Here is a 12,640-nt window from a genome sequence, read left to right as displayed (position 1 = left end):
ATGCCCGGGGCCCCCAGCCTGCCAGGCACGGCCTCCAGCCCCGCAGCACCGCAAGAAAGCGCATGGCTCAGCTCTGGGATGCTCCTGTGCTGGAGGATCAGCCGGCAGCGCTCACTAACCATGAAAGTTTCCAGCCAGCAGATACCGTTAGTACTTTATTAATTACACGGATGGGAAGAGCAGCCCCGATCCACGTCAATCAATCTGTTGCAGTTGCATATGATACAAAACAAAAGTCCCTTAAATACAAAATACACGTCTTTTAAGTGAACATCACCTGGCGCTGAGCTCTTCCGCCGGAGTTATATATTAATATTCCAACTGTACAAGTATTTATAGGTAGAAAAAAGAAACATTTTAAAAAAATATTAGGAGAAAAATCACTCCCCCAAATGTTAGTTATATTTTTATATATATAAAATATATATATAAAAACACAGAATACAGGCTGGGTTGCTTTTTTTTCACCAAAAGAGAGACGGATAGGATGTGTTATGGCAAAACTGACACTGGGAATTGCTCCCGCGTGTGGGTCATGTTGCCTTCCAGTTGGAACGATGTCTGGTAACTGGGGTCCCTGCCTGGATGGAGAAACCAGGTCGGGGCCCGGGTGCTGTCAGCTGCGGCAGACGGTTTCTCCACGGAGAAGGGAGGGATGGGAAGGGGAAGGGACATCTCCGCAGGGAGGAGTGTTAGGGAGGCAGCTCTGCACCCAGGAGGGGCACAAGCTCTGCCACCTGTAATGCCCAAAGAGGGGTGAATCCAGGACAACGCCACCTCCCCACCTTCCTGCAGAGGCCCGGACAGGCCTGAGCCTGGCCCGAGCAGCTGGCACGTGCTTGGCCCCGCTTGGGCTACCATGCTTTGCTTGCTTAAGGGAAGCAGGTGCTGCGCAGTGGGTTGGGATGAGCGCTGCCTTGGCCAAAGCTTTCAGCCCAGAGCGCTGCCGTGGGGCAGCCGGTGCTGGCCAGGCTGCTCTGCCCTCCTCCCCTCCCGGGGCAGGCGATGTGAACCCCAACAGCAGCGAGGAACTGGGAGCTGCAGCACTGGCCCTGTCCCTGCCTCCTCCTACGCAGCCCCCTGGGGCATTGCCCCTTCCCAGCTTGTAGCCAACTACAAGGGCAGCTGCTCTGGGGCTCTAGACATGTCCTGTCCCTCCAAATGATGGGTAGGCTGGTTTCGAGGGACAGGCTTGCCTTAGAACATCGTCCATCCAGCCCCCACTGAAACCTAGTGCACAAGAGAGGGCTTTTAGCTGAGTGAGAGCACGGCACAGGACTAGAGGGCTTTTTCTTCTTCTCCCATGAAATTCAGCACCAAAGGTAATGGCAATAGGTTCCTCTGCCACTCGACAAGGGCTGGCACTCAGGCATACCTAGGTATCTAGATGTAGCCCCCCTCCTCCCAGAACAGCAGCCTCTTCCACTACCGAACAGGTCCTCGCAGTGACTCCCTGGCTGTCCCCGCTGGGTGACACCGCACACGATCCACCCCTCGCTGCCCGCCCTTCACTTCCCGACACAGCGCTGCGTCCTACGGTCACAGCACCGTCCTCCCCGCTCGCTTCTCCCGCACCTCCGCGCCCTCCCGCTTCGCTCCGCACACCTTCGTCCCCGCGGCTGCTCCCGGCTCACGGGGGGACCCAGCTCCACCCGGGCCAGCTGCTTCCCCACCCTGCCCGCAGGCTGCCTTCCTGGGGGTCACCCCACAGCCCCCCTCTCTCCCTCTGCTCACCAACCCCTCCTGCAGAGACCACGGGCTGCACGGCTTCGCCGCTGCAGACAACCTGCTGCACAGCGCGCTTGAGCAAGGGGCGGCTGAAGCGGCAGCAGGGACGGTGGGACGGGGAATGCCCAGCCCAGGGTAAAAGGACACTTATAAATATGTGCCTGCGAGCGCACCAGCCTCTGCCTCCTCCTCCACGGCCAGCTGCCTGCACTGTGCTCCCCTCCGAGAGCCCCAGCCCGGATCCACCGGCAAGTCCACGTCAGACAGGACAGAGCATCTTCCTGCGCCTCAGATCTTCGTCTCGGGGCCAACGGGGCTCAGGGCTGGGAAAGAGTCTCGGATCCTCACCAGCTCCATGGCGCAGAGGTGGCCAAAGACCTTGTTGTACCACTCGGGAGACCGGCCCCTGGAGAAGGGAACAGGCAGGAGGAGGGTGAGCGGGCAGAAGAGACCCTGGCAGGCGCAAGGAGCAGCACGCCGCTTCTTGCTCCGGGACCAGCACCCAGCGTAGCTCCAGCTGCGCTGGACTACGAGGCGCTGGACGAGCACTACATGACAGAAAAGGGAACGTGCCTCCCCTCCTCCCCACTGCAGACATGGCAAAACGGGGGAGTATCTGTGACCCAACGGGGCTTGCGCCAGCCCAGAATGACAACCAAGAGGAGAGCGCCAACGCCGTGCTTCAGACCCACAGGGGACCCTGTTTTCTGCAGAAGCTTTAAGGGACTGGCTGCCGCAGTCGGAGCCACCGGACGAACAGCCAGCACTGCAAGACGGAGCTGGTGGCTCCTTTCCCAGTAACCATCTGGCAGCTAACGCCTGGCCCCAGACCAGCACCCCCTTCCCTCCGGGCAGGCAGGCACCACTCGGCGTCAGCTGCAGCCCTGCCCGGCCAGGCCAGGCCGGCAGAGGGACGAGCAGCTCCTGCGCCCCACCACTACCGGCTGCCCCACTGACCCGCCCCGCGGCTGATGCGGCCGCACCAAGGGCCCCCGTTACCTGAGGTCAGCTCTGCAGATGTGGGTCACTTTGGAGCGTCCCATGGCGCTGGGCTCGATGAGGTACTGGGACGTCAGCACGACGGCTTTGACGCCTGCCTCCACCGGCAGCTTGTCGTGCTCCACCGAGATGGAGACGAGCAGGCAGGCTCCCCGCGGCAGGTCCGTGCGCCAGCGCCTGCGGGACAGAGCGGCCCCGCTCAGCTCCCGCCCCCCTGTGCCCTCCCGTGGCCAGCCCCTGCCCAGACCTCGGGCTCCGCACCGGGAGCCGGAGCTGGGGGAGCCTGTACAGCCCAGGGAGGAGCAGCCAGGGCGGGGGCTGGACGGGACCCACCAAACCAAGACCAAACCCTCCCGCTCGGGTCTTTCCCTGCCCTCACCGGAGCACCACGCAGTCCCTGCGCGGGTGGGGTGCCATGCTGTCCGTGACGTAGTGGTAGACCTCCATGTTCTTGTCCAGGGCCTCCACCACTTTGCTCTGCAGCAGGTCCTCGTCCCAGAGGTGACGCTCCCGAAGCACGCGGTGCAGCACTGTGGCGGGAGGGGCCTCGACCTCCGTGGAGACCTTCCACAAGCGCAGAGGGTGCCCGTCCCCAACCTGACAGGCCGAAGGAAAGGTCAGGCAGGCTGTCCTGCAGGACCCCACAGTGCTAACCCCCCGAGCGGCGTTACCGATGGCTCCCACCACCATGGAGCAGCACCATCACATCTGCTGGCTAGTGAGGGGATGGGATGGGATGGGCACAGGCAGCCAGCTCCTCTGCTAACAACCTCTCTGCTGGGCTGCTGGGCACAGAGCACCCTCCACCCCAGAGCTGTTCATCTCTCAGCCCCAACTCTGGCCAGCCTCTGGCTGATCCCTCCTTGCCGAAGAGAACAAACGCCAAGGGCTTGTTAGCAGGTCGGCAGGTGCCCGCAGGACCCGTGGCTCCCAGTGGTCACCCCGTACACATTTCCCTGCGTGACCCCAAGCCCCCCTCCACACAGCGGCATTTACCTTTTTGCAGGAGAGCTCCGTGTTCAGGGGCCCCGGAGTGCTCAGCCACCCCTTGAATTTCTCCGATGACTCTTTCAGCAGGTTCTGGACACTCTGCTCGAAGTAGGAGTGTAAATCCTTGCTTTCCCCCGGACACACAAAGTCAGCCAGGGGATGGGGGTAAGCATCTGCTGCCATATACGAGCTGCTCAGCTGCAGCAAGATGTCATGGGAGACCTACAGACCAAGAGCATACAGATCTTTAGAAAGCCAGAGGGATGCTATGTGGACTTTGTGAGCGGTCCCGGGCAGCCGGAAAACCACAACTCCTCATCCCACCAAGGAGGGGGGAGGATGGACACAGCCTCCCTGGACATAGGTCCTGCAGCTTGTGACCCGCACCACCACGAGATGCAGCTGGGCTTCGCTCCCAGCGCTGACCAACTGGCGGCAGCTGTCCCACTGGAGGACGGGTGCCCTTATCTCGCCCCACACTGACTCCGCAGGACCAGCACCCCGCCGGCGAGGTCACATCTCCCGCACCCAGGGAGGGCAACGCTGGGCTAGACACACCACAGCCACCCACCTGGAAGAGCTTCTTGCAGTCAGTGATCATGTGGGAGAGCCCCTGCGTCGCAGCCATGTTCTCGTTGAGGTCCTTCTGGTCAGGCTTCCCCATGGTGCCCCTCTTATGTATCACCCTGCGGGGGAGCAGGCATCACTGGGACCGGGTGGGCATCCCACCTGCCTCTAGCCCCCCGTCGCCCTGCTTTGTGTCGCAGAGCGGGGGACCCCCACATTGCAAAGCAGAGCGATGGGGGGCTGTGCGAGAGCACGCGCGTTCCCACCATGCCTTACCCCGTTCCGGTGGTCTTCTCCCAGGACAGACAAGGAAGGGGTGATGGGGAGATGGGTTGCAGGAAGGCTGGGGAGGCCGGGGCTAGTCCAACCCTTACCTCGGTGAGGTGCTTTCCTTCTTGGACACGTTGAGGTGGAAGATGGAGGGGGCCAGGCACACGGCCAGGTTCCCAGCGGTCATCTGGTTCTCCTCCGCGGAGGCGATGTCGCTCAGGAAGTAGAGCAGGGTCTGCAGCACCTCCCGGTTCTCGTCCGGCATGAGGATAACTGCTGCCTGCACCGCCTGCAGCCGTTGCTCCTTTGACACGACTGCGGGCACAGGGCAAAGCTGATGGTCAGTGGGTCTGTCCCACGGGCCACCACCCATCTCCATTACCTCTGTCCAAATAAACAGAGAGATGCCTCCTCCCTGGGAGACCCCAACTTTCATCCCCAGCCCAGGGGCGACCAGCCCCAGCCCAGCACTTACACTGGTAGATCTGCAGGAAGGTGTCCGTCAGCTTGCTGGTGAAGATGGGCTCCGGCAGGTCGCGGAAATACTGCTTCAGCAGGTCAGCCACGTCGTACGCCGACTGCCCGTCGTAGTTGACGTTGTCGGGGCTGGTTTCATTCATGTGCCGGAGAGCCTGAATCCGGGACTTCACCCCCGACTTTCGGAAAATGCCAACCTGCCGGGGAAGAGCAGGTCGGTGCTCGAGCGCAGAACGGGCACCGACCCGGCAGGCGCCCGGGTGGACTCCCCCAGGACAGGCGAGGAAGCCCCTTCCCCAAAGGCCTCACCCCCCTGCAACCCAGAGGAGAAGCCTGAGCGAGGGATGGCCAAGGAGACACCGGTGGGTGTGGGGTTCCCACAGACAATCTTGCCCTCCCGCTTCACCACAGCCAAGCGCCACAAGAGGTGAACAAAAAGCACCCGTGCAAGCCAGCTTTTCTCCCCAAATCACAGCGCCAGCGGCCGCAGCATCACCTGGTCCAGGCACTGGCTGCGGATGTAGCGCATGGCCTGCTGGATGCTCTGGGGCAGGGGCTGCCCCGTCCGCTGCACGTTGATGATGGGCGGCACCCCGAAGACCATCTTGTCCCTGTAGTCGGGGACTTTACTCCGCTTCATGAACTTGGGCACAGTCCTGCGGGGTGGGACAGACAGACGTCAGTGCAGCCAACGGCTCCCTCAGCACCACCTCGCAGAGGGGAGCAGGACCCCAGGTGACACACACATAGACGCGCTTCTGCCACGTTTTGAATATAAGCAAGGCAGCTTTCGAGCAGGAACTGCAGCACCTTTTACTAAGCCAAACTGCTTTAATACTTGGTTACGGTAGGAAACCACTGTCCCGCTCTCTTACGTTGCTGCAGCATTTTTAATGCCCCACAAATGCCTGCAGCCCTCCTGGAGGCAGACAATGCCAGAAGCCCAGGCATCAGCCCCCAGCTCACGCTTGCAAGGATGCCCACAGCCATGCAGAGCAAAGCCAGCTTTTGTTTCAGCTTTTTCCTCTCCCGCTCCACCATCTTCGCACACCGAAGCTGTCCCAGCTCAGAGCTGCAGCCCGCACCCGCCACGGGGGCACCTCCCGGTCCCCCTCCCCACCAGCTCACCACGTCCAGGCTTGCTTGTGGGGCACAGAGTACTTCTCCATGATGGCCGTGAGCCGGAGCAGGGAGCACTTCTGGAGCAGGTTGAGCTGGGCAGAGGACTGGCGGTTGATCTCCAGGGAGGCAGAGTTCAGGCTGGGCCGGTGCGAGTTCTGGAAACTGTGCCAGCGCAGCTTTCTGCGGGGACAGGCCGGCGGTGGCGGAGTTGGAGACCCTGGGGAAGGGCCCTTCCCTCCCCGCAGCACCCACTGCTTTGGGGGAAGGTGCGGGCACAGCGGCAGCCGGGCTGAGCCCAGGGATCCCAACGCCAGCCCCAGTGCCTGCTTCCTCCCCCCAGCTGCTCACAAACCCAGTGCGAGAGGGTGCCAGGGAAAGCACGAGAGACGCTTTCCCTTGCCTCCAAGGACTGCTCCCTCCCCAGGCTCCCCTGAAACAACCAGCGTCCTTTCCACTTGCACCTCAGGCTCACTGCACCTGCCGCAGCACCCAAGGGCTGTGCTGGGCTACAGCCCCGCCAGGAGACCTGGGGAGGGCTCAGACGCTCAGGGTGACACATGCCTGCAGGACCACCACGCAGAGCAATGCCATGGCAAAGGGGACACCTCCAACACCCGCCTTCTCAAGAAGAAAAGACACCCCAACAAGGTAGTGCTCTCTTGGGAGCCTGCTAAAACCCTTCCCAAGTCCGTGCTGCTCCAGGAAGGCTCCTGCCCAGCTGCTCCGGTGCACCCCCGAGCCCAGAAGGGCACAAGGGACATTCCCAGCTAACGAAAAAAGACACCCCTCTATACCCCTCCATGCCTGCCTGGACGCACATCACCCTCCAGCATCAGCCTAGCAGGGGCTAGAAAACTCACAGAATTCAGCAACGGCTGGAGTTTTCTTAGGGAAAGCCCAAGGGAGCACAAGCACACAGGAAGCAAGTGCCTCCTTCATTTAGACCTATTATTAGTCAATGAAAAACCGTTTAATTACGGGTCTGTGCAGGCAGAGAGGTCGCAGCCTGTACACGACAGGCAGCAGCTGCAGGCAGCAGGGCTGGCAGCGGTGGCTTGCAGCCGCCAGGGCGCACCAGCGACCCGCCCTGCGCTCCCCTGCCCGCACCGCGCCGCGGTGGTGCTCCACCAGCACCTCCCTCCTCCGCCTCGCTTTGCCGCCAGGCAGAGGGCGACATGGCCGAGCCAGGGCTTGCAGGGCCCCCCCGGCCAGCACCCCTCCAGCAACGGCTCCGGTGCTGCTCCCCCTGAGCCATGGGCCGTGCACCGCTGCTGCAGAGGCACCCGTGGGACGGGGAAGGGGCTCGTGGTGGTCCCCTGGCCAGCAGCACACCAGCAGCTCCACGACCGAGCCCTTCCCGCGCACCAGCAGCAGCCCAGGCACGACCAGGGGGAGGGGGACGCGGCCCCAGCCCCAGCCCCAGCCCCAGCCCGCGCTTACCTGCAGGGCCTGGTGAGCGATGCTCCCACCCCCGAGTCCCGGCGCTCCCGCATCTCGATCTCTTCGGCCTCGTTGAGGGAGTTGCCCGTGCTGTCAAAGTCGCTGGCAGAGGTGCCAACATCAGACATGGACCGCTCTTCGAAGTGCAGGTTGGAGGGTTCCCCTCCCGAGTCCGACTCCTCCTCCTCTTCCTCCTCCTCGCCCCCCTCCTCCCCAGCCAGGTCGGGGGAGATGGCTTTATACCAGAGCTCCACCTTCTGCTGCAGCCCCCACATGTGCTGCAGTATGTCGTCGAGGTTCTCGTAGGTCACCTCCCCGTCCTCCTTGCAGAAATCCTCGCTGCTGCCGAACTCCGGCACGTTGTCGTACACGCTGACCCGGCTGCCCAGGGAGCTGCAGGAGCCCCGCCGCCGGCGGCAGGCGAAGCCCCGCGGGGAGGACGAGCCCTCCACGCTGCTGCTGCTGCCGCCCCCGCCGCCTCCCACCAGCCCCACGGGCGCGTTCCCCGATTTCCAGTGGGTCAGGGAGCTGCCGCCCAAGGGACACAAGCTCTCGATGGAGAGGGATTTGGGGAAGGTGCCCGGCTTGTGGTCCCGGGGGATGTAGACCAAGCAATCCCCCCGGCGCGCCTGCCGGTGCTGGCAGTCTCCAGCAGCCCAGTTGCCGCTGGCCGTCACGGCCGTTTCGTAGTCCTCCAGGTAGACTCCGCTGCGTTTCGGGTCAGAGCTCACCTTGCTCCCGCCTGAGCCTAGCAAGCGGTTAGTCCTGTACGATACCGAGAAGAAGTGTTTTTTGCCATGGAAAGAGGCAGATATCCCTCTTTTCGGGGAGCTGGCCTTGGTGGCTGCAAGGTCCCCATTAGTCTTCAGGGAGCCCCATCCTGGTGTGGCCGTGATGCTGCTGTGTGGGGCCATCTTCTCGTCTGGGACAGCTTTCTCTTTGTCCTTCCTTCGGAGGGACTCGATCCTCTTCAGGAAGCTGCGAGATCGTCGCTTCTTCGGCTTCTCCTTGGAGCCCTCGCCGCGGCTCGAGGGCTGCTCCGGCAAGGACCGCTCACTCAAGCTGCAGCTGGAGGTAGCGATGGCGGCGGCGGCGCGGATGGGGGACGGGGGATCGGGTGTCGCGGCCCCAACGCCCAGCGTGCTGCCCGTGCTGCCGCTGCTGTGCAGGGACACGGCCTCCGGGTTGGTGCTGAGGTCCGTGAGGACGCTCTCGCGGCTGGATGCCGGCCGCATGGTGGAGCTCAGGACCTCGGAGCCCTGGGAGAGGACGTCGACGGACCCCACCCGTGACCACCTCTTGCTGTCCCTCTGAAAAGCCCACCGGTCGCTGATGGCGCACAGGTCTTCCTCCCCGGAGTCTTCATTCTGCAGGTGGTCGACAACAGGGGACAATCAATCAGTCAGAGTCACAGAGGGTCGGAATGTCCCCCTGCCCTGCTCTCCTGGGACAAGCACCCCAGCACAGACCACAGCACGGCCCCTTAAACCCGCTCTGGTCCCCTTTGGCCACAGAGGGCTCCAGGAGCCACCAGGCGTCATTTTGCCATGCCCGAGGGCCATACTGCGCTGGGGAAGGGAAGGTGCTGCTTCCAGGCTACCTCTGGATAGCTCACAGGCAGTCGGGACATCCCTGCGGAGCCTCCCTGCAAACCCCGGCCACACACGGCAGCGCAGCGCAGCGAGGGATGCAGGGCAGCATCCCTTCCCAAGCCAAAATAAGGGCAGTCGGAAGAAGCAGGGATACACCCAGGTAATGATTTCCATATGCTAAACACCAAGCTGGCGTGCATTTTGAATGTATTATTCGTTAAGGGAAATATAAAAGGTTTTGTTATTAATATGCCAATATTAATTATAGTTTGTGATACACAGGCAGGTTCCAACCCGTCCCTCCAGGGTCAGGCTTCCTCCTGGAGACGCTGCCAGGGGGTCGCAGAGCCCGGCTCAGCAGAGACCCCGAGGGTGATGCTGCAGGTTGCAGGCACACAGCCCTGCGCAGCCCAGCACGGCTGTCCCAGCACGGCTGTAACAACTCCTGCGGTTTGATCGCCGCTGCCAGAGCCTCAGAGAGGTGCAGGGGCACAGGGCAAACAGCGCCCGCTAATTCAGCCAGGCACCTCCGGGGCCGAGTCCGTCCTGGGAGACAGTGAAACAAATGAGCAGCAGCGCTGGGTGCTGCTCTGCGCCCGGGGCAGTCCGGGAGCACACCAGTGTTCTCACTGGACACAGGGCTGCTGCCCCACCAGCGCGCACCTTCCCCCACGCCCCTCAGCCCCCCGCCTGCCCCTGACCGCCCAGGACTCACCTGTTTACGCTGAAAGTGGACTTCCAGCTTCATGGAGGCACATGTGTTCAGGGTCATCAGCCTCCTGCAAGAAACCAAGAGAGGCTTTACCCGGTCCTGGCCGCTGCTGGGGCCGCTGCGAAGTGCTTGCTTTTTCTTTTTTTCCTGTTTCTGTCTTAGAGCCCTTGTTGTTCACTGTCACCTGTCACCCAGCAGCTGCCGTTCCAGGGATCCGAGGGACAGGCGGAGCCCGGCACAGCTCCAAGCCTGCTCCCAGGGGAGCGCGGCGCCCCAGCTGCGCCACTGCCCGCAGAGCTCTGTGGGTGCCCCGCGCCTCCGCCCCCCGCCCGGGCACCCACGCACATGCGCCTTGGGCACCGCCAAGGGGTGAAACCGCTCGAGTGCACGAGTGCCACAAGCCCTTGGTCGTGCACCAGCGGGGATTGTGCAAGCGTAGCCATCGGAGCGGCACTCCGCTCCCTCCACGCAGGCACCGGGACGTCCCGGCCGTGCCTAAACGCCTGCAGCCACGCCAGCGGCCGGCACTCGCTCTCCCGCAGCCGCAGCATCAAAGGACGCCCATTTCCCACTGCTCGCGGCACCACCGTGCTGCCGGGGCCACATGGGTGCTGGCCACCTCTCAGGCGGCGTTTGCCAGGTGTCCCAGCTCCCGCCACAGAGGGTTTGCCTTGGCCAAGAGCTGGCCCCACCGATGGCTGCGGGGAGCAGCCGTGACCCCCACCTGCTGCCCGGGGGGGAGCAGCCCGGCCCCGAGGGCTGCCGGGGGCGTTTCTGCTATTTCCGAGGGCAAACCCCCAGCGGGACTGGGGAGACCCGCTCCCTCGAGCAAGGCTGCCAGCCGCCCTCGGGGCAGGGCTGGCCCCCAGCTGAGCCCTTCGCCTTTCTCTAGCCTACAGCTTCACGTCCTGCGTTTTTTTCTTTACACAAGTGAATGAATCTCCAATTAATTCACTTTAATTAGCACCTTCACAAATGCTACTACAAGCACTTTTGTTCCAGCATACAAATGCCAGTCTGCACAGCCAAAAACAAACCTCAGGGACATTTTACCAAAAATTTGACTAATGCCCCTCTTGCAATCCCACTGAAGCCCCCTGGTCCTGCAGTGCATCCTGTGGCAGGATTAAATGCACAAAATCTGGCAGAGGGAGCGAGATGGGGGCACACGTGTGCTAGAGGGGAAGAGAACACGTCCAGGGGATTCATTTTCCAGCGCCCTTCTAGATCTTTTTGTTAGCCAAATGCTGCAAGGGGCCAGCTCAGGGATCCCAGAGACAGCCTGGGGGGCCGGGGACGTTCCTGCCCTGTGTGGCCCACCCAGCCGCACTGGTACCGCGAGTGGGCAGGGATGACCTGCTCCAGGTCATTAGAGCAAAACAATCTCAGAAGCTCCTGTGGCTGGCCAGGTGACGACAAAAGGACCCGAAAGCTCAGACAGGGCGGGAGGGTCAGAGAGCTCTCGCCACCTCCCGCCTCGCTGCCATCACCGGGAGGGAAAACCAGGAGCTCGCCGGGCACCCGGGAGGCGGCGCAGGGGATCCCCTCCTGCCGGCACAGCAGCCTCTCTGTTGGGAAAACAAGTAAGTAACAGACCATGCTCCCAGCCCTCCTCTGTTCCGTTGGCAGCAGCGTGTGTGGGAGGGACGCGAGACGCAGCGCTCATTTCTCGGCGTGGAGTCAGCGCGGGGGCACGGGCCCGATGATGTGGCCCGAAAGCCAAAGTGGGGCTGAGTCACCCACAGCACCAGGCGACACACAGCCCGTCTGGACAGACGGCCCGTCCGGACAGACAGACGCTGAGACGGGGGTGGGGGGATCCCTCTTTCTGGGTGTTTGCTTTTGCTCACGCTGGCAGCGCTGGGAGAGTTCCCCCCCGAAACGCACGCCGCCTCCCTGCAGCAACACCGGCAGCATCTCCCGGAGCTATTTTCAGCCCTGCTGCTGCAAGGAGTAGCGTGTCCTGGTGGAAAATGTACGGCAGGGCTGCGTTGCCAGGCGCCGGGACGACTAACGTCACACGAAGCCAGCGAGCACTTGTGAACACAGAAACCCTTGGTCAGAGCAGCCGACAGAGCGGTTGCTCCAGGGAAGAGGAGGGACCCACCCGCGCAGACTTCACCTGCGCAGAGCAAATCAGTGCGAACCGACAGCTCTGGAACCGCCGCTGCGAGCGCCCGCAGCTCCTAACGACCCACACTAAGCACTAATTAGCAGCAACTTCCATGGAGCACCTCGCACTGCACCAATGCTCAGCAAACCCCTCACTGCGTGTGCTCTCTCCTTCGCAGGCAGCACGCGCCTGATGACCGAGAGAAACTGTCCGCAGACGCGACTTCGTCCACCGGCACTTTGACCTGAATCCGCCTTACGCCAACAGCCGAGCAAGACCCCTTCGCTCTGACGCAGAGACGTGTTTCCAAACTCCATTTCGTTCTCAGAGACATCATGAGGTGTCCTTGCAAAATAAAGCAATATAAAACGCACCCGGGGGGACACGGCTCCCTCCCCTGGGGGGCACAGCCCAGAGGAGCCACCCAGGGCAGCCGGCAGTGGAAGGGGAGAGCGTGGGCTGCGGGGCAGCAGAACTGGGTCTCCCTTGGCACCTCTGCTGTTTTACAGTTCAGCTCTGACCAAGCCATTTCTAATCGAGCTCTACAGGCCGGAGTTACCCAAGCTTGAAATTAAAACACAGCCCAAAAGTCACACGAAGAGGAGAACTATTCCTGGGAAATGTTTCTGT

General features: G+C 62.4%; 1 protein-coding gene across 5 annotated transcripts in view; it reads right to left on the bottom strand.

Moving 5' to 3' along the window:
* Positions 1-140: 140 nt before the first annotated feature.
* The window catches only part of STARD8 (StAR related lipid transfer domain containing 8), an 83,516-nt gene continuing 71,016 nt past the window's right edge, over positions 141-12,640 (bottom strand). For all 5 annotated transcript variants that reach the window (XM_075161880.1, XM_075161881.1, XM_075161879.1 and 2 more), the window contains 11 exons: positions 9,901-9,964; positions 7,594-8,960; positions 6,160-6,333; positions 5,528-5,687; positions 5,030-5,228; positions 4,659-4,869; positions 4,289-4,403; positions 3,724-3,939; positions 3,107-3,324; positions 2,728-2,904; positions 141-2,134 (listed from right to left, as the gene is read on the bottom strand). In XM_075161880.1, coding sequence (XP_075017981.1) covers positions 2,017-2,134; positions 2,728-2,904; positions 3,107-3,324; positions 3,724-3,939; positions 4,289-4,403; positions 4,659-4,869; positions 5,030-5,228; positions 5,528-5,687; positions 6,160-6,333; positions 7,594-8,960; positions 9,901-9,964 — 3,019 coding nt within the window. In that variant the 3' untranslated portion in view covers positions 141-2,016. The remainder of the gene's footprint in view (positions 2,135-2,727; positions 2,905-3,106; positions 3,325-3,723; positions 3,940-4,288; positions 4,404-4,658; positions 4,870-5,029; positions 5,229-5,527; positions 5,688-6,159; positions 6,334-7,593; positions 8,961-9,900; positions 9,965-12,640) is intronic.

Source organism: Calonectris borealis, chromosome 13, assembly GCF_964195595.1.
Source record: "Calonectris borealis chromosome 13, bCalBor7.hap1.2, whole genome shotgun sequence".
NCBI classification, from domain to species: Eukaryota; Metazoa; Chordata; class Aves; order Procellariiformes; family Procellariidae; genus Calonectris; species Calonectris borealis.
Note: the sequence above shows the minus strand (reverse complement) of the source record. Positions and strands in the feature narration are given on the sequence as shown.